Source organism: Tinamus guttatus, unplaced genomic scaffold, assembly GCF_059628265.1.
Source record: "Tinamus guttatus ecotype Peru unplaced genomic scaffold, ASM5962826v1 Tinamus_guttatus_pri_ptg000211l, whole genome shotgun sequence".
In the NCBI taxonomy this organism is placed as follows: domain Eukaryota; kingdom Metazoa; phylum Chordata; class Aves; order Tinamiformes; family Tinamidae; genus Tinamus; species Tinamus guttatus.
Window position 1 is genome coordinate 5,513,503 of NW_028288745.1, and position 24,332 is coordinate 5,537,834.

Sequence of the window (24,332 nt, forward strand, 5' to 3'; positions counted from 1 at the left end):
ATGGAGAGTTAAACCAGAGTTTCTCTTTGCATATCAGATTTTGCTTCGCCTTGTATCAGTTCTTCCTTTTACTATAAACATTTAAGCCAAGGGTTTATTACCTCCATGCCTCAATCACTTAAATATGCGACAGCAGACCAGAACGAACTTGTCTCTGCCCCCACGGTGTGGCATAGTCCACTTAAAACACTTAAAATGTTTACTCTGAAAGCCATCCTTTCAGACTGTGGCATTTTATTTTAGCTAATCAAGGTCACTACCAAGTTCCACACAAAGTTTACTTTAAAGGCTATGAAAATGTCCCCTATTGATTATTCTCACCCTGAAACACCTATTTTTTTTTTCTTGAGAAGTATGGACTTTTTGAAGGACAGATTACAAACATCAGGGTTGCTTTGGGATCTTAATTCATCAAGACAGCATCTAAGGGCATAGATTTCAGTAATTACATTTTAATAAAAAATCCTCATAGAAAAGCAATATAGGTTATTTTGATTCATTTTCATGACTGTGTTGAGGTGACTTGATTCAACAGAGCTTTAAACAAACCACACTCCCGAAAACCACGTAAGACGAAACACCTCCTTTCTCCCTCTTTACATACGCTCCCAACACACAGGTGAAGGGAACCTGCAAAGCAGTTCTCTCACAAAGCACCATGCGGCGGCGGCCCAGGCCTCGCCGCCCACGCGCGGGCTTTGGCGCGGCCGCCACGGACCGTTACGCGCCGCAGGCGGCACCGCCTCCCCCGCGCCTGCAGGGGGCGCCGCGCCCAGGCAGCGGCGGGCGCATGCGCGGCGGGCGCGGCGCGCGTGCGCGCTCAGGGGTGCCCGGGGCGGGGCTCGCGCTCACCGTGGTAACAGCGGGCGCTGCGCGGCCGCGCCCAGGCGGGAGCCTCCTCCCCGCGGCCGCCATGCAGGGCGAGGACGCCCGGTACCTCAAGAGGTAACGGGGGGCTGTCCGGGGCGGCCGTGGGGCTGCCGTGTTGCAGGGTGTGAGGGGACGGGGCGGGTCGTGGGTAGGGGAACGGTGTGGGGCTGAGGTGTTGTGTGAGGGGAATGTGAGGGGCGGTTGTGGGGTTGTGTGAGGGGAGGGTGGGGGAAGCCATGAGATTATGTAAAGGGCTGGGTGTGGGTTATAGGGTGAGGGGCTGGAGGGGGAGGAGGAGGCGATAATGGTGTTGGGTGAGGGGCCTGGGCAGCTGTTTGTGGGGTGGGTGGTTATGAGGTTGTGTGGGGCGGGGAGCAGGTTGTGTGGAAGGCTCCAGGGTGGCAGCAGGTGGAGGGATGGTGGCTGTGCTGGGGCCAGAGGCTGGGAGAGCAGTGTGGGGGGTGGGATGTGAAGGGTTTGGAGGGGACAAGGGCCTACCCCGCTCTCTGTGCGACTGGCAGCCTGGTGGCTGTAGGAGGGGTGTTAGGCCCTGGGTTTGGATCATGGGTGCAGCTGGGGGAGATGAACCACTTTGGAGGTGATGTTAGAGCAAGGTACCCTGCAGTGTTGGGGTGGGGAATTGAGGAGACAGAGGGGAAGCATTGGGACAAGCAGGTTGGGGTGGAAACCTGTGTGGAAGTGGGTTGAAAGGAAAGGATGGGACACTGAGGTGGAGGGGTTGCTGGAGGGGGAGCTAGGAAGCGAGAGGGCAGGCTGTGGTTAGCGGAGCAGGAGCGGGTATGGTGGCTTCAGGGTGGCCTGGTGGCAGAAGCAGCGAGAGTTGGCTTGTGGTTGTGGAGGAGGAGGGTTGGATGTGTGCAGCATGGATAAGCAAGTACGGTAGGTGGAAAGGTGGGCCTGAGGGGATCAAGTGGGTGATCAGAATTTAAAGTGGTGAATGTGTGAAAGATGCAATGAATGGATGAATGAATGGCGCTTTTTGCCGCCTACTTGGAAACCAGTCAACCTACCCAATAGTGTTCCTGCCAGTGGCCTTTGGGTCTCTCTATCCTTTGTCTCAAAGCAAAGATGTTAGCAATCCCAGAAGATGTCAGATGATCCAGGCCTCTGCTAAGACCTGATGAATAAGCAATATCACTTTTTTTTTTTCTGCACCAGATGGATAATTTTACCCATCTCGAATATTGTGGAGTTACTGATTTTTCTCTTTATCCTTGTTTTACACATGACCCAGCAACGTTTGCAGAAAGTGAAGCTTACGGTTTGGGTGTTTTGGTATCCCCTTCCCCCCAAATGCTGTGTATTAATGCCCTTCCTCAGAAACAACAGCAAAACCCTCTTGATAATGTTTGAGGAACATTAGTTCTATTGTACGCATGTGGCAGCAGGTGAAAATCAAATGGACAACTGTAATGAAAGAAATAGTTATTATTTCAGAGCAGTGCCTATTTTTGGCCTTGTGTGTTCTGTTTGTGACATCTTGCGTGAACTTGTGGGAATTTTTTTTTATAGTTTGCACTGCAGCAAGCCTCACTTTCTGTCCTATGGGGAGCATAAACTGAGGATGCCGTTCTGATGTTTAACATGACTAGGCTTGTGTGCCATTCTGATCCCTATTTCCCTTTGTCATCTTCTGTAAGTTGTCTCCCCTCCACTTCGTCAGATATGCTAGCATTTGTTATTGAATTCTTTGTCTTAATCGCATGCACAATTTGTCACTTGCTGCTAGTACAGTTTATTTTGGTTATTTTTTCCCTAAAGGAGTTAGTTCACACCCCTGTTTCAGTTGTGTGAGAACTCAGCTGGCACAGCTTTTGCCTGTAGCAAAGGCTTTCTGATTTTAAGTGTTTAACAGTGTGCCATTCTTGTCATCAGAGCAGACAGTGAAGTGAGAGGTCAGAGTATGTGTGTGAGCTACTTAGTGCATTGTTTTTTCTATCAGTTACAAGGATGTCTGTGTTGTCAAATGGTTGATGCAGGGACTAGATGCTTACAAACTCAAGATAGGTAAAAAAAAAATCAGTACAGTATGTGTTGCTGGTTGACAGGGAGGGAGGTAAGGGGTTGGCTGTGTGTAAAGAAAGAAATGTTTTCTTTCTGACACTGGCAATTTGAATGCATTATTCTCCAAATGGAGATAATGACTGTATGCCTTCTGTAGTGCATTTCAATATGGGTCTTCAGGCAATTCACAAGGTTACATTCTTCAGAGGAGGAACTTGAGTGTTGATTTATTTGTGAATCATTCAGCCTGGATGTAGATTGAATAGAGAGGGTGTTTATTGATTTGACTCTGTGAGAGAACAGAAAATCTCTGCAGCTGAAAGTTCTGTAACTGTCCCATCTGTTCCTCTTAAGGACAAAAACACAGGAAATGCTATAACTGTTTAAGCAGTCTTAGCCTGAGGTTCTGCTGGGAGCTAAGCTGATCAGCGGTATGCAGCTGCCAAAAGCAGCTCCTTCCTCCTTACCCCTGCTTGTAGCCAGGAAGTGTTCTTCCTTTTCTATAGATTAATTCAGTGATGCATTAAAAAAGTCCCTCTGCCCAAAACAAAAACTGCTTTCTGCTAAATTGCTAAAAGTGCCCGTGAAAGGGTTTGACAAGCATTGATGATGACACAAAGTGGCTACCATGAGCAGAGAAAACATTGAAAGATCAAGTCCTTTTTGCAAATGAAGAGTTGTTCAGCTTAATGGCAACTGCATTGCCGCAGAACAGAAAGCAGCTGCTAGAGTAACTGAGTAGACACACATGTATTCTTACCATTTTTCCAAAGAGAGTGGTTATGCTGGAGGTTGCATTCCAATTTACTAGGATTTCCAGCTCTGTGAGGCTAACCTAAGAAGTCTCCCCTGATCTACTTGTCCCCATACCACAGTTAGCTGTCACCTCACTTCTGCTGATGCAACTATGTGGGAAGCCATGAAGCTGCCTGTAAATCTGGTTCTTGAAATGATCTGCTTAAAACAAAAAATAGTTTTAGCCATACACAAGCAGGAGAGAACAGAATAAGCCTTTTGCTAGTGAGGAGTCGGAGTGCTTTCCTGGAGAATGTTTTTCCCAAAAATCTGTAAGTACAATAAACCAGATAGGTATGCTTGATTTATATCTGTTGGTGTCAGCTGTTATTCTGGAAATACCCCAGGCCCAGTAGCAGGTTATTAAATGCTTTTCTTTCTGAGATAAAGGGCACTCGGGCAATGGATGAAGAACAGTATTGAAAAGGTTTATGCATGAGGAGAGAAAAGTGAATTTGAATTCATATGCTTTGTAATTCATTCCAGGTAGATTTTTATTATCTAAGATTTAATTAAACCTACCCACAGATTCTCTGTGGAGAGCTTCCCATTTGTATATGACAGTCCTTGTGCTGTTATCAGAAGCTGTTGCAACACACTTGCTGTAACATAGAATCAGCTGCGAAATTTGCCTCCTTTGTGAAATGCATGTTTTTCCTGATTATAGTTTCTCAAGGGAGCTAAAAAACTTAGAAGCCAAAGATATATCCTCCTCTTCCTTTATTTCACTTCAATGACTAAGGCTTGACCAATGTTTTCTGTGTGTGCTGGAGGCAATATTCAAGGATGTGCGACTAGCCCTAAGCTGCCATTCAGCTCTCTGAAATAAAGCAATGTGACACCATGCTATAATAGAAGGCCCAAACTTGAGCTTTAATCTGAAGAGAACAGGAGACACATGGCTGTTATTAATCTATATTCTGATGTGTGTCTTCATCTCTTCAGTAAATCAGTAATTAATTTGTTTTTTGTCTTTATTCCTACAGGAAGGTAAAAGGAGGCAACATAGATGTACATCCGTCTGAGAAAGCCCTCATTGTCCACTATGAAGTGGAAGCAACAATTCTTGGGGAGATGGGAGACCCCATGCTGGGGGAACGCAAGGAATGTCAGAAAATGTAAGATCATAGCAAGTTCTGGTAACTTTTTCTGTTTTCTGAGAGAGTTGTGAATTTCTTACAGAGTGAACAACCTGTAAGAAAAATAATAGTTTAAACTTTATAAAAACTGTATCGGAGTAATGGAGATTTTGGAAGCTGAGATGTGCCTAGGAAAGTTTACAGCTAAAACACATGCTGTAAGCTGATTTTCATCTGTATATTTAAGATGCATGAAGTTTTGTAAAGCAATAGTTTCCATTTTATATACTGGGAGCTTGAGGCTCAAAAATGTGAAGTGACTGGTTCCTCCAGGTGGTGGTTAAGGTCAGAGCAAGCAGTACTCCTGAACCTTCTGACAACCTTGTGCCCTGGCTTTTAGCCTCCTTAGATCCCCTTTTTCAGTCACCCCACTAGTGATTTCACTACAGCCTTTCATTTCAGATTGCTTCCTATGTTTAAGAACACTGAATTAATTGAAAATGTCTAATAATGTAATTTCTTGACTATAAGTTTGGATCCTTTCTGTTTGTGTTTTCACAATCACTGCTCTCTCCAGTGAGTATTTGAAAAATTTGTCTGTATGAATGCATTTAGGAAATATGAGAGAGAAAGAGAACCCCTTGAACTTTCTCAAACTTTTCTTGCATCAAAAACTTTCTTCTGTTTTCAGATGAACCGGCGTAACTTTGCTACATACCAATATTAATTTCTACAGATATTTCTTTCCCCTGTCCTTGTTGCACATAGAATCTCCATTGCAGTATGCTTGTAACTATAGAAAGCTCCTGACAATACATTTGCAGGTGTTAGAAAATTTCCTTGTGCAGTTAACATCCTTAGCTGTTTCTTATTTGGGAATTTTATTTAATTTGCTGAACTACTTTGCAATGCCGAGAAGTTTATTTTGGAACTTGTTACAAATGCATCATAGGCTGCTGTACCTGAGATAGTTAAAAGGGATCTGTTCATATAGCTTCATTTATCATTGTTGATTCCTTCCTGAGAAAGAAACCCACTCTGTCAAATCTGTTTGCTTACCTGGATTTGAGTTGTAGAAAGTCACTGCTTTGTTGTCTTTCTAAATCTTAGCATGGACACCGAAGATACCTGAATCACTTCTACCTTGTCAAATTCATGACTCTGTAAGCTTAAATTAAAGGCTTGAAAATGTAAAAATCTAGCAATTAATATGAAATCGGTCCAATTGTGTTTCAGCATTCGGCTGAAGAGTCTCAATGCAAATACAGACATTGCTTCCCTGGCTCGGAAGGTAGTTGAAGAATGCAAACTCATCCACCCCTCCAAACTTGCAGAGGTGGAACAGCTGTTATATTATCTACAGAATCGCCGAGATGCTTCAGCAGGGAAAGGTAAGTAATATAGGAACAAAGTAGGGTTGCAGTGCTTCAGTATTACCAGGGAGTGCAGTCTGGGGTTTCTCTGAGTAAAGATCTTACTTGCTTTGATTTTAAACCTTCTTCAGAGAGCTGAGAATGGGGAAGGTGTATGGTTAAACTGCCCCATGAAGAAAAACTGGTAATTGTGGAGGTTAATGTGGGCTTATTGTTTTAACAAGTATTATTTTTAGCTAGTCAAACTTAGTACTCATGCTTCTTATGGACTGTTCAGTGTTTCAATGAGGTCTTGATTCTGCTTGGACACTGTGGCAAACAAGTTAAGCTATCTCACTGTAGAAGTATGTTCAGTCTGGATTTGCACGGAGATTTATCTCTCTGCCTCCCCAGCAAACTAAAACTAAAATTGATTATTTGCGTTGAGGAGTCAAAGGCATCTGACAATTTATTTTGCTCCCTGTGCACTGTTAGCTGCAGAAACTGAGATCTCTTAGCTTGTTAGTGTAAAGGAGTCAGTGTGTTAGTTTAAAGTGTAAGCTGGATGTAAGGGGACTTTGGCCCTGGTCTCTGCCAGAATGTATAATGTGACAATACTAAGTATGCTTTTATCTGTGAACATGTGTATCTTCAGCCGTGGCCCTGTCTCTTGTAGAAAAGAAAGAGAAATCCAGCAAGCCAAAAGATCCACCCCCTTTTGAAGGAATGGAGGTAAATACTGGTGTTGTAATAAGCCTTTGTGTTTCTCTTCTTTCTTAAATAAGTGGTTATATAAATGGGGTAGGAAAACGCTGAATTCTCGTTTTTCCTTTGTCTTTTTAAACAAAGAACTTGGTTTAGAAATGCTACACAATGGAATAAAAAATCATCTCCATAAAGGGTAAAATATTTGACTTGCATACTTCTTCTAAGTATAGCGCGCAGCAGGACAGCGAGTGAGGTCTGGAACATCGGACAGGAGGCAGGGAGTCATGTCTGAGCATCCTTTGTTTCTTATAATTAAGTATTCTCAGATTTCCTGGTGTTTATTGGCAGTGATTCTGTATGCATTTATTTTTTTAGAGGAAAAATAAAATACAAGAAAACTCAAAGCTATGCACTCTTTTGTCTGCAGAATCACATTGTGTTTGATTGTGTTGAATTGATGCCTCTTTCTCCTTTAAACCCTTGCTTGTTGCTGCTTCCAGATTGATGAAGTTGCCAATATCAATGACATGGATGAGTACATTGAGTTACTGTATGAGGACATTCCTGACAAGGTACGCGGCTCTGCCCTCATCCTGCAGCTCGCCAGGAATCCTGATAATCTGGAGGAATTGCTGATCAATGGTAACTTTAAACCTCTGTGGTAGCAAAAAAATTTAAACTCCTCTTGATAGTGTGCTTTGGTTTGGTTTTGATTTTTTTTTTTTTTTGAAAGTTAATTTTCTATTCAGTTGAGATACCTGTATTTTGTAGTTTGTTAGGCTGTGCTCTCACCGAGTTCATTGTCAAAGATTGTTTAGGTCATACAAACGGATGCTTCTTAAGTTTTTCTATGTGGGTTTAACACCTAAAAATATTCCTGGCCTCAATGGGCTTTAGCCATTTGTTCTGATCCTAATTATTTTGATGCTAAATTGCCTTAAGTTGGCATTGCTGCTGGAGGAAAGGGAATGTACATTGCTATCCTGCAGGACCAGACTGTAGGTGAAGCTTGCCCAAATAGTTTGCTATTATATCATACTCTTTATTTATGGATCCACTTTTTAAATTGTATCAGCATGCAAGATGTATGCATTGTGCTATGTGCATTTGGAGTACTGTGTCAACATGGAGTAGTGTGTGTATGTTAATACATGTGTGTATATGTACATATTCTCATTTCCCCACCCACTGTCCTCTCTCACTAGGACTTTATAATTTGTAATGGTGAGATAGACAAACAAAATATAAAGGAGATCAAATGCAGATCTCCAGAGTTCATGCCTTGTTAGTTTAGTCCTTTTGTTCTTTCCTCACTTTGCCCCTTTCCATGATCTTCTCATCCCCCATTCCTCAAATGATGTCTTAGAAATGCCTACTGACCACCTGGCAAAGTCAAAAAGTAAGTTTTTTGTAAAAATAAATAAATAAATTGGCGTAGGAGAGTCATGATAAGCCATCAGATAATGGCTTGTCCCTCATGAACTCAGTGTATTTTCCTGCCTGAAACTGCTAGTTGTTGCTTTTCCCTTTCTTGTTCTGATTGCCTCGTGTGGTGCATCTGAAGAGGAAATAAATTGGGGAAGAAGGCAAATGGAAAAGATATACAATCACAGAATGAAAAATAAGCTTAAGTATGACAGCAAGAAGTATGAACTAAAATATTAAATAGTAGATTTCTTTAAAAAAGAGGAACAAGTAGGTAGGAAAACAGTGGATGAGGAATTGTGGTTGTCAAGGTGGAAATTAAAGGGATGTGGAAGTGACTGAGGGGTGTGTAATATGGAGCATTCAAGTGGCTGAGGCTATCTAATCTTAAGGTTAGAAGAAGTTTCAAGAGGGCCTTAGGATTTCGTTGTGGTTTCCTTGCATGATGCTGCTTTTCACTGTGTCTGGATGATCAGTCAGTCTGTATAGTCTTTTAATACTTTAAGACAGTCTCCAGGAAGAATGTTGTTACATATCAATGTGAGATAGCTCTGAAAGACTTTCCAAAAAAAAAAAAAAAATCATGAATAGTATCAAATATATTCAACCTAACAGGAGGAGGTGAAATTCTGATGTATGTAATGTATGTATGATGTGCATGTAAATTTTGTCTCTTTCAGAAACTGTCCTGGGTGCATTGGCTAGAGTGTTGAGGGAAGATTGGAAACAAAGCGTGGAACTTGCTACTAATATAATTTATATTTTCTTCTGTTTTTCAAGGTAAGCGCCAGGTTTCTGCTTTTAAGGATAAAAAAGGAACTATTCTCTGCTTGTGTGTTTGTGGGTGTTTTTGTGGTTTGTTTTTTTTACTGCAAAACTTTACTGAAATAGGAAAAAAAAATGCTGTAGTGAAAACATGCTTGTTACAAGTGACAAAATTGAGGCACGAAAAGAATTTTTGCAGAAGTGTTAGGAAGAAAGGATGTGGTAAGGATTCCGATCCATAGGTACTAGGCTGTGCTGCTTCATACAATGCTGTATATTTCTCATATCTTCAAGAGCGAAGAAACAGCACTCAAAATTGAATTGTATGCTTGCACATGTTGCAGTAGTTTCATCTTTCAGCCCAACTTTATAAATTCATCTGATTTTTTTTTTTTTCCTAATAAAGTAAATTGACTTTTAGACTTCTGTCTCCTGATGCATAGAAGTTCCTCTGAGGTACTTATAATGTGAAAAGTGGGCCTGATAGGTAAACATTTCCTTTATTTGTAAAGATTGGAATTTTTTTTTTTTTTGACTTGAAATAATATTCTAAAGTTGTCGTTTTCCTCCCATAAGAAAACTTCCATTTAGGGTCATAAGATTAATTTAAAAAGGCAAAGCTTATTTGATTCCATTTATCCTGATGTAATAAAGTACACCTATAAAACAAAAAAATACTGGTGAAACTTAATTTTTGCTCTGCCAATGCACTTGCAAGGAAGTTTGGCCTTTTAAAAGCTTGGAAAAATATTAATGTTTTCAGACCGTGTTATAGTGTTGAAATAATTTCTCAGTAGAAGAAATGCTATAAGGGGCAGAGGATAACTACCATTTTTGCTATGACAATTCTGCTCTGTTGTTCGGACCTTGCTACCCTGGATGTAAAAACAGGTTTGGGGTTGGTTGCAGCTTATTTCTTTCCTCAGACATATGTTTTCTTTGATACAGTTTTTCTCAGTTTCATGGACTAATCACACACTACAAAATCGGAGCTCTTTGTATGAATATCATAGATCATGAGCTGAAGAGACATGAGCTTTGGCAGGAGGAACTTGCTAAGAAGAAGAAAGCTGATATCCTTTCGATATGCTGTGGCAACTAGATAATCTCTGGTTTTGTTGCTGTTGTTGAGATCTGCACACAGCAACTTTTATGAATGCTGTGGAACTTTATAGTAAATGCAGAATATAATTGAAGATGCAAAAAACTAAGTGAGAATTTTGTTCTGATGAGGTTAAGTTAAATTAATTAAAATGCAAAATAGATCTAAGATATTTCTTATCAGTAGTATTTTAAGAAATTGTTGTCTTGGCTGTTATATATAGTTCTTTATGTAAGAATCTATGTGGGGGTCTTTTAATCATGGTGTGGATTACAGGTTTAGCAGGGTTCTGCTGAGGTAGTCTTTCTGTTAATTCCTCCTTAGTTTGTTTTCTTTTAGTGATCACCTAACGTCTGTGTGCACAATATTTATCCAGACTGTGTAACTCTTATATGCACTCCTTAACTCCTCCTATTTACTTGATGAAGATCCTGAAAATCAAACACTGAAAAAAGACTATGAAAAAACCTACAAGAAGTATCAAGGTCTGGTTATCAAGCAGGAACAGCTATTGAGAGGTACCAAAGCCAAATAGTAAATCCTTTCCTTACCTGTGAGTGTGGGTACAGTATCCTATGGGATGCTTGTTATAACTAGGAGGATGTGAGTAAACAGTGTGTGAAGGAATGTGTTTTACTGAAAACTAGGGAGATGATGAGTGCTTAATCGAATTGTTTAGTGGTGTGTTAACATACCATCATGTCTGCTAATAATTTTTAAAATGATCTGTAAAGCTTGCAGAAGTAGCGAAAAGAGGTGACTTTACTCTTTTTTTTGTTAGTGACATTGGGTTTTGGCATGGCTTGAGTTTTGGTTTTACTTTTTCTGTGTTTTTTTTTTTTTTTTTTTTTTTGCTGTTGCTGTTTGGGTTTTGTGTATTTTGTTGTGGGGTGGGGCAGAGAAGGGAGTTTTTAATGGTTACTATGGAACCATTTGGTTTTTATTCCTATAGAATAAAAAGTTTTAAATCTAGTAATCATAAAATTTATGATTTTTTTGCAAAGCTAGTTTTAGAATTGTAGTCTTTTTGGAGATTTCTAAATGTGCATAAGAAGTACTGAGGGTCAATTTTCACTGGGAAGAGGGTGAAATGCTTCAGAAAGTCTTGTCTTAAATGAGCTTTATATATAAAGTGTTTAATATCAATGCCTGTAATCTGTTGGTGTGATTTGTCTTAGTGGCTCTTTACTTGCTCCTGAATCTTGCTGAAGACACTCGCACTGAGCTGAAGATGAGAAACAAGAACATTGTGCATATGTTAGTGAAAGCACTCGATCGAGACAATTTTGAACTGCTTATTTTGGTTGTATCTTTCTTGAAGAAACTCAGCATTTTTATGGAGAACAAAAATGATATGGTAAGTCTTATAGCAATCTGATGTTGGAAAGGGATGCATACTTGCTGAAAGCTGTGAATGGCTGTAGGGAAGAGGAGATATCTCTGTCTCCACCCAAAGTATCTATAGCCTATGGTTCTATATGTTTTTGTTGGTGGTGGTGGGGGTGGGGTTTTGTTTTTTTTGCCCTCCCTCTCTTGCCCCCCATTTTGTTTTGTTTCCTCCCTTTTTGGGAGGAGGACAAATTAAAAAGTTACCAAAGCAAAGAGGTAATCTGAGATTACAGTTACACTTGGATTATGCAGTGAAAAGCTTTGTGTAGATGCAATGGAAAATTAATTGCATCTTTGTTACTGGAATTCTGTTATACTTCTTGTCTATAATGGTTGGTAAATATGCATGTGTATCTCCCATATTTATATAATGCTATCCTATTTTTTTAAAAAATAAGACCTCAAACATGTTTGAGGAATGTAGACTACTTATCAGGTGATTGATCTTTGATTTAATTTATGGTTGTGTAGTGTCCTGAAGCACTTTATTAGGAAAATAAGGATTGACTTTGCAGCCCACTGATTTGCTGGCAGCTTTTTTACATTCCATTTGATTTATTGGAAAGACAAATAAAACAATTAAAGTTTATTTTACTGCAAAGTATTTGAATAGCCATGAAAAGATGTTTGAAAAGGTTTGTATGTTTAGATTAGCTGTCTTTCTATTCTTTTCATTTCTGTCTGATAGTAGGGATGTATAGTTTATTCTCTAAAATATTACTATGGAAGATACTAGTGAAGATGTTTTGATTTTGGAAGCAATAGCACAGATTTTGAAGGCAAAATAAACCAAGGCTAGCTGTGCAGTACCTGGTTCTAAGTAAAACTTAGATGATTATTATAGAATCATAGAATGCTGAAGGTTGGAAGGGACCTCTAGAGATCATCTAGTCCAACCCCCCTGCACACGCAGGGTCACCTAGAGCACGTGGCACAGGACTGCGTCCAAGCGGGTTTTGAAGATCTCCAGAGAAGGAGACTCCGCAACCTCTCTGGGCAGCCTGTTCCAGTGCTCTGTCACCCTCACTGTCAAAAAATTTTTCCTTAAGTTCCTGTGGAACTTTTGATGCTTCAGTTTCCGGTCGTTTCCTCTCTTTCTGTCAGTGGCCACCAGTGAAAAGAGGCCAGCATCATCCTCCTCACTGCCTCCCTTGAGGTATTTATATACACTGCTCAGGTCCCCTCTCAGCCTTCTCTTCTCCAGGCTGAACAGGCCCAGCTCCCTCAGCCTCTCCTCATAGGGCAGATGTTCCAGGCCCCTGATCATCCTTGTGGCCCTGCACTGGAGACTCTCCAGCAGCTCCACATCCCTCTTGTACTGCGGAGCCCAGAACTTTATTTCCACCCTTTATTTATAGCACATTCTTTCCCTTGGTATTCAAGTGCCTTATTAGACTCAAAGTAGTGGAGTTGGAGTTCTTTTTATCTGACTTATTTGATCAAAGGTATCCAGTCAGTTATTTGAATATTACCCTATGCTATGTGGTGAGATCTGCAGATTCTTTTCTTAGGATTTATTCTCTGTGTATTTATAACAGGAAGACTAATTACATAAATACAAAAGTTTGAAAAATACGAAGTACTTCATGTGCTTTCTTTTGGCCAAAGAAGGTTCTGTGAGGCAGAGAATGAATTTCTTCAAGAGATTCAAAAGACTTGACAAATAAAAATAGAGAAATCGTGCTTAAAGGATGATGATAACTCTCTGAAGTCTTGCCAGTTGATGATCAGATGTCTTTTCTGGCTGGCAAATAGAACATGATCTCAGGAATTGATACTACTTAGATTTCATTTTTATAATTTGAAAATGATACATGTTTCAAGATGCCTTTCATGCTTTTATTAAATTAACATACAAGGCAGCATGCCTTTTCTGAGAGCATATGTGAAGCTTGGTCTAGAGGTTCATTGAAATTCATAATGAAAGGTCTCAAATTTTTTGTGGATGCCAGTATCCTGTCTGTCCTGGTTAGGTATCTATTTGACTTAAATGTCAATTGCTCCAAGGTTACTTGTGTTTAAATGAGTTTCCTGCTCCCCTCCCACCCTAGTCCTGCACGTAATGTCTTTTGGCCACGTTCTCACAGTATTTCAACCGGGGGATATTTCCAGAACAGCTAAACTATTCAGTTCAACTCACCATTACTCAATAATGCAATGCAGAATACTTAAACCACACTTTTGTAAGTAAATGCTGCTTCTGATGAAAATGCATTGACAATCACTACTATGGGTGAAAATTGCACTTGTGTGCAAACTGTGAATATATAAAATAGGGCTTTTAAACAGAACACAAAGTTTAAGCTTCAATGACTGTGGACTTCATTCTTTATCTTGATATACAGGTTGAAATGGATATTGTTGAAAAACTTGTGAAAATGGTTCCCTGTGAACATGAAGACCTATTGAACATCACTCTTCGACTCTTACTGAATCTCTCCTTTGATACAGGCCTGAGAAATAAAATGGTACAAGTTGGTCTACTTCCCAAGCTCACTGCACTTCTAGGTATATTTCTGTTGCTCTAATACAGACATGTTTTTGGGACTGGGAAAGATGTGGGCATCGTGACAGTGTGCCTAAAACTTGCTAGTTTTATTTATTTTCCAAAGAATTGTATCACTATCTCCACCTTTTCTATTATTTGTATCATAGTTTCAGATAGAAGTGTAAAATGATGATGTTCTCAGTAAGCTAGGTTCCCATTTTCTCTTAAACTATTAATCTGTTACTTCGTCTTTAAATAACTTCGATAGCTAACCAAGAATCATTGAACTGATGCTTAAATGGTACTTGGAGTGGAGTGCCCAGGAAAAAAGCAGCTACTTCAGATAATTTAGGTGGTGAATATACCAACTACTTCTTTTTATAAAGCTTGCAGGTACCTACTGCATCTAGTTTAGTGATGTGTGGGTTTTTTTTGTTTGTTTGTGTTTTTTGGGTTTTTTTGGACTTCAAGTTTGACAGTCTGTAATTTGTGGTAAGCTTTTGCTAGGTAGTCTAGTCCAGCTCAGACTGATCTTTTTGAAGGAGGAATTTTCTTGTTTCTCTTCAGCACATAGCACTGTGGTTTAGGACTTCACAGACGACTGACATGACTTGATTACCAAGATGTCGTAGCTCCCACAAATTCTCTCCTTTAGAGTTTAATCTGATATAGGTGTTATTAGTTAGATACTTTTAATGTGTAACTCCAATGTGGAAAGGATAATTTATCTTCAAATGCTATTCCCTTAGGCTGTTCTGTAGAGTTGGCTGTTAAAATAGAAGTCTGTTCTTAAAGCATCTCTTAGAATAAGCTGTAGCAAAATCTGCAAATGCTTCAAAAACCATGTCTGACTCCAGAGGTGGTTCTTTTCTTGATGTGAAAGTTGTCACTCTGCCTTGCACTGCCTTGCAGTGTGCTGTGTGGTGTGTGGTTTTTTTTTTTAAAGTGTTATCTACCTATTTCCTAACTGAGCTCTGATTCACAAGAATTTTCTTGATAGGATAAATCAAATAATTCACAAATGCATAATTGTATATCCTGGCTCAGGAAAGCTTGTAATCTTAGTAATAATCGTTTGCCAGATGCCCCATTTTTACAGGTTATTTGGGCATTCAGCACACATTATTCAAGTCAGAACCCTTCAGTTTACATTTGCAGGTCACTTTAAGGTGCTCTTAAAGTGCTAACACACCTTAGCAGCTGTTGACAAGTAACCATACAGCTCCTAATACCAAGAGGTCAGGCTTGATGACTTGGTCTGCTGAAATTTACCCTTTATGCAGGCTGTGACTTTGAGGCCTTAACACTGGGTTTGAGATGAGTATAAATTAAACATATTAGATGCTTAAGAGGAGAGTTGAGATTGCAAGTAAGTAATGGACAGGATTTGTCAGGCAGAAGTTGAGAACTGAGCACTGAGGTGGCCTTTTTTGACAGTCTCCAATTTTAGAGGGCATGCAGCTTTCTCAAGGGGCACTTAATGGCTTGTGAGTAGGATGGACTCCTAAGGTAGGTTGAGGCTGGAAGTTGAGCAGATGGACTGGCCTTAACTGAGCTAGCAAAGCTAGCTAACTGTCATAGGTTGGAGAAGAACCATCCTCATCCTTCCCCTTTTGCTTCGCATCCTCAAGGCTACTGCTGAAAGCATGGACTTGAGAAATTTGCCTCAGTCTTTGTTTCCATTTTCCAGTCTTCATTTTCATTAGCCTTTTCTTAATAGCACCAGTGCTTGCTTCCTTGTGCAGTTTTGCCAGTCAACACCATTTACTAGTTTTTGTGGCTTCTCCTCAAAGTCTGAAGTATTGTATGTGACAAGACTCCTCCTGCCCCCCCTCCAGATGCCCAAGTTAATCAGCTGCAGCTGAGCTTTATTGTGCTCTGAATCTGAGCTGGGTGCAGCTGAGGGAAATTTAGTTTCTGACTTACTGCTCAGTGCTGAAGCAGAGCTGTGGAGGCCTGTAAGATAAAGCCTCGGTGTACTAGAGTATGTCTATATGCAGGCCTCTTGAAAGGGTGTGAGTTGTGTGACTGGTTCTCCTTGTAATTCCTGAGTCCAGAGCGGTCATTTTAAAAAAAAAAAAAAAAAAAAAAAAAAAGCCAATGTTATATTTGTCAAATATGTGATTTCAATACACTAGGGTGAGCATTCAGATGAGTTCACCAAGTGTTTTAAACCGGACGTGTGCCAAAGAAGTGGAAAGCCCAGGTTTGCTGCTTTCTAATCATCACCTTGGAAGAAGAGCCCAAGCCAGCATCCTGCAGAACCTTGTGGAGAACTTTGTTGCACCCTCACGCTGCTCTCATTTTGCTTTGTGTGGAATAACTAAAAAAGCGTGGAGTAGGAACGTAACTTGCTCCAAATACATTAGAGTTTGGTTAGTGTATTTGTTTTTTTGGACAGTATACAGATTGAAAGTGAAAAATGTAGAGTTGAGCCCTAAGAAAGCAGATGCAGAACTTTCTTTTCGTTGTAGCTGCTCTTCCACTGCTGGACAAAAGGGGAAGTGCTACTTCTCTCCAGAATTTGTGATGGATTTCTACAGCAGAATGCCTCGGCAGGAAGCAAAGAGCATTTTGTCCACAGGAAAGAACAGGGAAAAGTCACTTCTTGTTTGGACCACATTTATTTTGGTATGGGGGTGTGTGGTTTTGTTTTTGTTTTTTTTTTTTTTTGTTTGGCCGGTTAACTGAAGGGAGAAGAAACAAAGCCAATACAGGATTTAGTACAGTGCACACACAGCTTGTGGTTCATGTTCATCTGATAAGGGTGCTTTTTTGTTGTGTACAAGTGAGGTTTTTGATTGTCCTTTGTGAAGCAAGACAAATGGTTCAACGTTCTTGGTGAGTACAGCAGGAAGCTTGTGCAGACGCAGCTGAGTACTGTTGTGTGCAATGGGAGATGCAGCCTGCTCTCAGTGGACCTCTGTTGAGAAGGACCTGCTGGCAGTATGGATGTGTGCCAAGAAGTACTGGCATTTCTGTGTCCACCCATGAGTTGGTCATTGCTCTGTAAGGGACATAAATAAGAATGGTGTGGAAACAGTTACAGAAGGAACGGGGTTGATGCTTGGTGGACAAGAGGAGTAGGGAGGATTTTTTCCCTTCTTTAATGAGTATCTCTGGATGTATGCAGGGAGCAAAACTGATATGTGGGTTCATTATTTTGAGCTGCTGGACAGTTGTTAAGTGCAGTGAAGACATGATGTCTTGAAACACTGTTTTTTTTTCATTCACTTTTCCTGTGCAAACCACGTTTAAAAGTGAGACCCCAGGATGCTTGCATGTCAGATTCCCTTGTCATTGCTGCCACCATCACCAAAGTCTCTCAGCTTGCTTTAAATCACTAGATGCTTTTGAAAATCAAAGTTTGCTTGAACCGTGAGTATTACTGACCTGAAAAATGGATGTATTGCAAAACAATACCAGCTAGAAATCAGCCCCAAAGTGGGGGGAGAGTGCAGCAGGACTGTGCCTGTGCTAGTTTTCACATCATGTCATGGTGTTTATCTCCAAAAAAAACTACAGGCAATGAACATCTTGGGCTAGGTTTAAGTACAAAAAGCTGTGAGTAAAAAAAAACAGCTTTATGGGTTTATTTCCATTTAGCCAAGCAGATGAGTTTGTTATACAGATACCCCTGTAATATTTTATATTTTCCCTTCTTTATAAGGTAGGCCTAATGGGCGATTAAGGAATTGCCAAAGAGTTGTAGGTTGGGTTTTTAAACAATCAAGGCTAAATATGGTATGCAGCCGAGCTGAATTGTACATTGACTGCTATTTAAAAACCCAAGAAGTAGTTTGCTGTCTAATTAATGGTGCACGGTGGATTTTTAATGTCTGTTCCTTTTATGAAAGTTTCTTTTAAGAAACCTGAAAGTAGATGTGCTCTCTTTATGAATTCACTTGGTGTTTTTGTAATGAACTTAGTATGGAGCTTCACACACCTGTTGGAAAATGGAGCTTCTGGTAGGCTACTGTAGTGTTTTTTTTCCAATTTTAATAAGCCTCGCTTATCCTATAAAGAAATGTACATTTTCTTACCTGATCAAGTGAGCAAACAATAGGGGTCAGATGTGGCAAAGACCCTAACAAAAAGCACATGTCCAGCCTTTGGGGTGAGGTAAAGTCGTATCAGGATTGCTTGAAGTTATTAATGGCAGTAAAATTTATGCTTCCTCCTGTTTTCCCAATTAAATTGAGAAAACTTTTTTTTTTTTTTTTTTCCTGAGGTGGCTCTGCAGCAGCTGGCTCCAATACTTGTGTGAATATTGCCTGGGGTGTCTCCATTCCTTTATAGTAGAAGCTGGCTGAAGCACATTAAGTAACAGTTCAACTGCAGGGACCAGGCTGTTGGAAAACAGTAATTAAGAGATTTATTTTAATGGTAATTTTTTATCATTTGTGGTGAGCATGACCAAGTTTTTTTAACAAAAAAACTTGAAGTTTAGCCTCTAAATCTCTTAAATTTCTAGATAAACAGTTTTGCTTTCACTAGTGCTGAGAACCTAGCATGTTCTACTGACTTCAGCAAAATGTTGGGTGCACAGCATGTCCTGGCATCCAGCAGTCATTTACATACCTTAGCTGTGAAGTTAGTCAGCAAACTTTAATATTGTTGAAGAGAAAAACAGCTTCTGATGTCGAGCAATATAAATTCAAGGTAGAAAGGCTGCAATATCATTAGTGCTGTTTGAAATAGGATCCTCTCACTTTTTTTTTTTTTTAGGGCAAAAACCTTCACCTGCTGCATGTTAATGGTGAGTTGTCAGTAAAGAGTAACTGGAACAATTTTTATATTTGTTTGAAAGTGTTTTTTTTTGAAGTCTATCTAACATTTGATTGATTTCTTTATTTTTTAAGACTAAAAGTGCTTTAGTTTCAAACTGTCAAAAGTTAGAAACAAAGCTTGTTTCCAGATTTGTGACTGTTACAAATAGATCCTTGTTACTGTTCAGATGAGTGGAAACTCATTGCAACATGCTGCTCTAATGCTGGCATCAGACAAAAGAAGTGGTGGGTGTCATGTGTTGACTGAAAACAGAAATATGGAAGATAGCAGCAAGGATAGGAGTGCTGGAGATGGTAGAGGTTCAGAGCGGTGGGAGCTGAGTTGACAAATGCTTGCTGGTCTGATGAGCAGGGAGGATTCTGTGAGCCCGTGTTCCTCATGTTCCTACAGGGCATTACTGTGTAATGAAGTGAATTCTTTTAATTGTTTCTTTTCACGTTGCTGGGCAAATATATTAGTAGAATGTAAATCTAGTCAGCTATATAAAGTGTTGACACCTTAAAGCTTTGCAGGGCATAACTTGGATGTCTAAAGCATGATGGGATGGAGGCAACCAATTCCCAATTCTTGGAAAACCGCCTTGTAAAGCATGAGGCACTTCTGCTTTGCTTCCCACTCCGTGGGAAAATATCTGTATAGCTTGTATGAGTGCCAAGGTAGGAGCAGGAGAGAAGCACCTTCCCTGGTCCCTATGTGAAGCCTGAGGATCAAGGGATAGTTTCAAAGGATCATCTGGAAGAATTTTGCTGATATAAGTCACGTAGATCCCCAAATTTTTTACAGGTTCATATATGAGAGGGAGGACTCTGCTCCCTCCTTGAAAATAGGGAAGCATCTTAACTCAGAAGAGCTACTTAAAGTTCCTCAGTTCCTCTTCTCCACTGCAGGATACTGTATGCAGCTGGCAAGGTGAAAAGTCTTCAGACCCTTGAAGTTCAGTGGGGAAAAAAGATACACCATCGTTAACTTACGCAAACATTTATTTCCTTCAAACATATTTCAAACAAGTAATTGTTTCGATGGTGTCTGACGTACAGATGCTTTGCAGGATGAGAGCACAACTTTATGCATCTTGAGTAAAGCAAGGCTGTTTGTTTGCCCAGGAGGGGCCTCAGATGCCATCTTTTTCTCTCTAAGCCTTTTTCTTTTTGGAAAAGCTACCAGATCTGTGAGAAGCTGTTACAGATAATCAGTGAATGATCTTTTAAATAATGAAACTGTAGTATTTCCGGGATAAGAAGAATGCAACTGAACTGCAAAGACTTTGCCTGTAAGTGTGCTGGTGGCATAGGGGATGGTACTTCCTTGAATTGTAAATTCTCATTATCTGGGAGAATCAAAAGCACTACTGATATGCAATTCCACTTTTTGGGCTTAATGATTGAAACACTGGCTTTCTGTTTCAGAAACTTCCACTGAAAACACTGAATAAAAACTAAAAGCAATTTCTTTTGCGGTGTGGTAAGTCATCCTGTTCTTGAAGTGGAAGACAGCATCCTTCATTATGGTGTGTTTTCGTGGGGGTGGTTGTGTTGTTTTCCTTTTGAGCAAGGGTATCTTGTAATATTGCAGCTGCTTCATCTGTTTGGAAGTGAGGCTGGTCTGCTGAGGAGCTCTCCTGTGCCCTGGGAGAGCCAGGAGCACAGAAAACTTCCAGCCGCTTCTGTTCTCATCGAGTTCCAAACAGGCAAACTTGTCTGGAATAAAAGTACCTTTTAAGTCCAAATATTTTCTACTAATAGTAATTGATATGGTTTAATGAAATATAGTGCAGATATGACAAGATGTATGAACTTCCATAGATCTACTTTTCATTGTATAGCATTTCATCTACATAGCTTGCTAGAGGCTTTGCATTGAGTTTTTTCCACCTACTTTAGAAAGTATCACACTTGGTGGTTTTTTTTGTTTGTTTTGTTTTCTATTTTTTTACTTAATTTGATCTAAATTAAGAAGGACCTCTTCTCAGTTTATTATGACAATGATGGGTGTTTTTTTGCTTGTTTTTTAATTTATCTGTTGCTTTGCCTATCAGCAACAGATAGATGTTTTGGGTTGTAGCCTAACCCAAAAACTTCTTTTGGTAAAGAAAGAAATAGCATTATCGTTTTCAGGAATGATCCTATTACTTCTTGTTTTTTTGTTACTCTGAGCTTATTATCGTTTTCTCTCTTGACTTGGTTAGTATGCGTATTAAAACCCAATAATTTTCCAGTTTGAATGAATTAAATGAGTCCAAGCACAGTGGAAATTAAGACATTCTAAATATAAAGAATGTGGTTCTTCTACAGAAAGGGCAATCCTCAAGAAAGGATATAAAATCTAAATTTAGCCAGGCTATAGTCTACCCAGTGGTTCCACCTAATCTCCTTTTTTAAGTAGTAATGATGCAGTAAGGTGTTTATTGTGTATTTTCCTGCCTGTCTTGTATAGAGTTCAAGACAAGAAATTGAGTTTGGAGCTCCAGGTGTGCATGTTTTTTTGTCTGTACCTGTAACATCAACATTTGTTAGTCCTTCGACTTAACAAATATCCTCAGTTCCTTCTTTGTTTCCTAGGAAAAATATCCATTTTTGGATAGCATGTGCTTAGATCTTAAAAAAAAAAAAAAAAAAAAAAAAAAATCATTCCTATAGTAGACGTACAAACTTCAAATGCAAGTGGCACAGTAATGATTACTGGACTGTAATTAATAACATAATGTATTATTGACATGGTCTGGTAGCTTTGGTTTTGCAAACTTTCAGGTTCTCTTGGTAAAATGAACTGATATATCCAACATGATTTATATTTGCATATGTAAATCAAACCAATATGTGTCTAAACCACACATGAAATAACATATGCCAAATGTTTCAGAGTTGGTTATGAAAAATAATATGAGATTGAAGCCGAGGTGCGCATTAAGCTTTTTGGTTTAAATGTGAATATTTGTGTAGCAGCAGTGTAAGATGGTGTATAGAGATGATGCTCAGTTTGTGACATTCTCTTTCCTCCTAGATTTTTTTATAATTTGCGTAATTGTGCAGCAGATTGACTTAAACTTGGATAATCTCCCCTTGAAAACTGAAATATAGCTTCACTCTGCCATAACACCCATTTACCTTTGACCACTGTTTTTGATGTAGGACAGTTAATGCTTTGCACATGAAGTAGAAATAATTTCTACTGGAATCAGAGTCTCCACATTAGATGCAAAATACATCCTATGTGAATTATTGATACTGTTCTGCTTGGAAAATTAGGCCCATAACTTATTCTCAGTGTTATTTCAGCATTTCGTGCTGATAAAAATCAAATGTGCATTTTGGTTCTGCAACTTCAGGGATCCTCTGTTGTTATCGTGATGCTAGTGGAGACTCTTTCATTTTTAGGCTTGTGGTCTGAACTAGGAGCAGATCTTGTGATCTAGAAACTTTTTTCTTTAGCTTCTGCTGCTGGGATCATTCAGTTCTTAACTTTAGTAAGATCTAGACAAGGAGTTAAGGCTTTGGGCCCCAGAACAGGCACATGGATTATTATTAATGTTCAAAGGCAAAAAAAATCTGAAGCTATTTTGAACTCAGAACCCATCATGTATTTATTTCCCTCTCTAATTTGCAGAAAACTAGTTGTGAAAACAGCCCAAGGGGCCTGATATTTTTCCATCCCAACTGCTCCAGCTGAACTACAGCTGCAAAAAAAAAAAAAAAACCCTAAGTATTGTTTCTATAAACTGTTGAGTGTATTTTATAACACAATAATTCCCACAAAATCAGTAACTGCAGTTAATGACTGGTTTGTTAAGGCATTAACTGCACTCAGCTGGGAATGACCAATTTCTCTGGAATGGCTGTATAAGTGCTAAGGATAATTCAGTAACACTTTCAAATAATTACTTGGTTAATTAATGGTAAATTCTTGTGGAAATCCTATCAAAGTACTCATGACCCTCACATTTAGTATCCAATGATTTCATTATGATTCATGTTTTATTGCCATAAATACCAGAAGATTCCATAATGACTAGACCATTATTTTCCAGGGCTCCCCTTACTGCTCTAGGCAATTTTGGCTATTCCACCTTGAGTCATAAAATGCCTGATGCTCAAAACTACCAGCATTTGTGGGCCACAACTTTCTGGCACCCCACCGAAACTTTGGTGATTTTTATGAACACATTTGACAGAAATCTTTATTTTTTTCCTTGCCCTCGCCCCTCCCTTGCTTTTCCAGTTTGGGGAATAATTGATGCCTTCTGCACCAAGTCATAAGGAAGTCTTTTTGCAGTGCCTGCTTTTTCATGGGCATCCTTCAGTAGTGCTCAAAATGGGCAAAAAAGTTACTCCCATGTTTCAAAAAGCTGTTCTTTGACCAGAGACTGAGCAGGGTTTGACCTTTTTACAGCAAGTTTTGAAACAATGGTTGACTTAGGAATTTATTAATTAGTTTTCAGATGATTGGAAAATATATATATATATATATATATATATATATAAGGCCAGCTTGGTGCTGACACATCCATGTAGCAGTCAGTAGCTGCCAGTTATATTTTAGGGAGTGAAGTCCGTATGTATAAAGATGGTACTTGGCTTAAAGGGTGAATTTTAGTCTCTCTCTACTTATGCTTATATACAGGGTCTGTTTGGTGTTCAAGAACAATACTGAGTGTGTTAAGTATTGGAGCAGTCTTAAATTTGAATCCTAATATCTGTGTGTTTAAATTTTGTGTCATGGAAAGAAGTATGAAGAGCAAAGAGCTTTTTTTCCCTAGCCTAATGGAATTTGAGGGCATAATTTATTTTTAAAATTTCTTTTATTTTCTTAGGAAGCCTTAAGCTACATGTGTAGCAATTTGTTTTCATGTAATAGTTGGTTTTATAATGTCACTACAAATGAATGTGTCAGTAATGTGGCTATTCATAAGAAACACAAGAGAAGCACTTCATTATGTTTGCTCAGAGCAATTTGTGTTATTTTGGCAAATATGGTAGTCTGTGCTTTTAATTATTGCTTCATGTGTTTTTATTATTGAATTTTGAAGGAAGATGCAAATGTGTCCGTTTAGTATAAAGGAACCATATCCTGGCTTCCTAAAGGAAATTCTAGTTTCCAGTTCTCTTAGATTTTTCCATTCCTAGGAATTCTGTGCTTTTCATCCCTTCCCTCCCTCTCTGCTGCTGGCTGTTTAATACCTAAAATATCAGGTTATTATGTTCATGTTTTTTCTTTTTTTTTCTCCTAGCAAATGAGAACTACAAGCAAGTGGCAATGTGTATTCTGTATCACATAAGCATGGACGATCGCTTTAAATCCATGTTTGCATACACGGACTGCATCCCACAGGTATGTGCCTTTGTATGATGCAGTGGTAAGATGCATCCTTCCACAAAGGTGCCTGTTGTCTGTCTTCATAGCACAGCTCACACTGACACCCACAGGAGAATGCATGAACAGCCACGGAGCTGCTGCTGGGTCTATAACGAGACACCTATTAATAGAGCAGTCTGACTGTTCCTGGTGTCTTTTAAGCCCTACAGGAGAGGGGGTGGGGGGAAAAAAAA

At 39.5% G+C, this 24,332-nt stretch overlaps 1 protein-coding gene across 1 annotated transcript in view; it reads left to right on the forward strand.

Annotated features, from left to right (window-relative positions):
* The first annotated feature begins 822 nt into the window (after positions 1-822).
* The window catches only part of KIFAP3 (kinesin associated protein 3), a 56,589-nt gene continuing 33,079 nt past the window's right edge, over positions 823-24,332 (forward strand). The window contains exons 1-11 of the mRNA XM_088524466.1: positions 823-945; positions 4,677-4,808; positions 6,006-6,160; positions 6,798-6,853; positions 7,330-7,471; positions 8,935-9,034; positions 9,968-10,092; positions 10,541-10,639; positions 11,300-11,478; positions 13,856-14,018; positions 24,014-24,114. Coding sequence (XP_088380592.1) covers positions 914-945; positions 4,677-4,808; positions 6,006-6,160; positions 6,798-6,853; positions 7,330-7,471; positions 8,935-9,034; positions 9,968-10,092; positions 10,541-10,639; positions 11,300-11,478; positions 13,856-14,018; positions 24,014-24,114 — 1,284 coding nt within the window. The 5' untranslated portion in view covers positions 823-913. The remainder of the gene's footprint in view (positions 946-4,676; positions 4,809-6,005; positions 6,161-6,797; positions 6,854-7,329; positions 7,472-8,934; positions 9,035-9,967; positions 10,093-10,540; positions 10,640-11,299; positions 11,479-13,855; positions 14,019-24,013; positions 24,115-24,332) is intronic.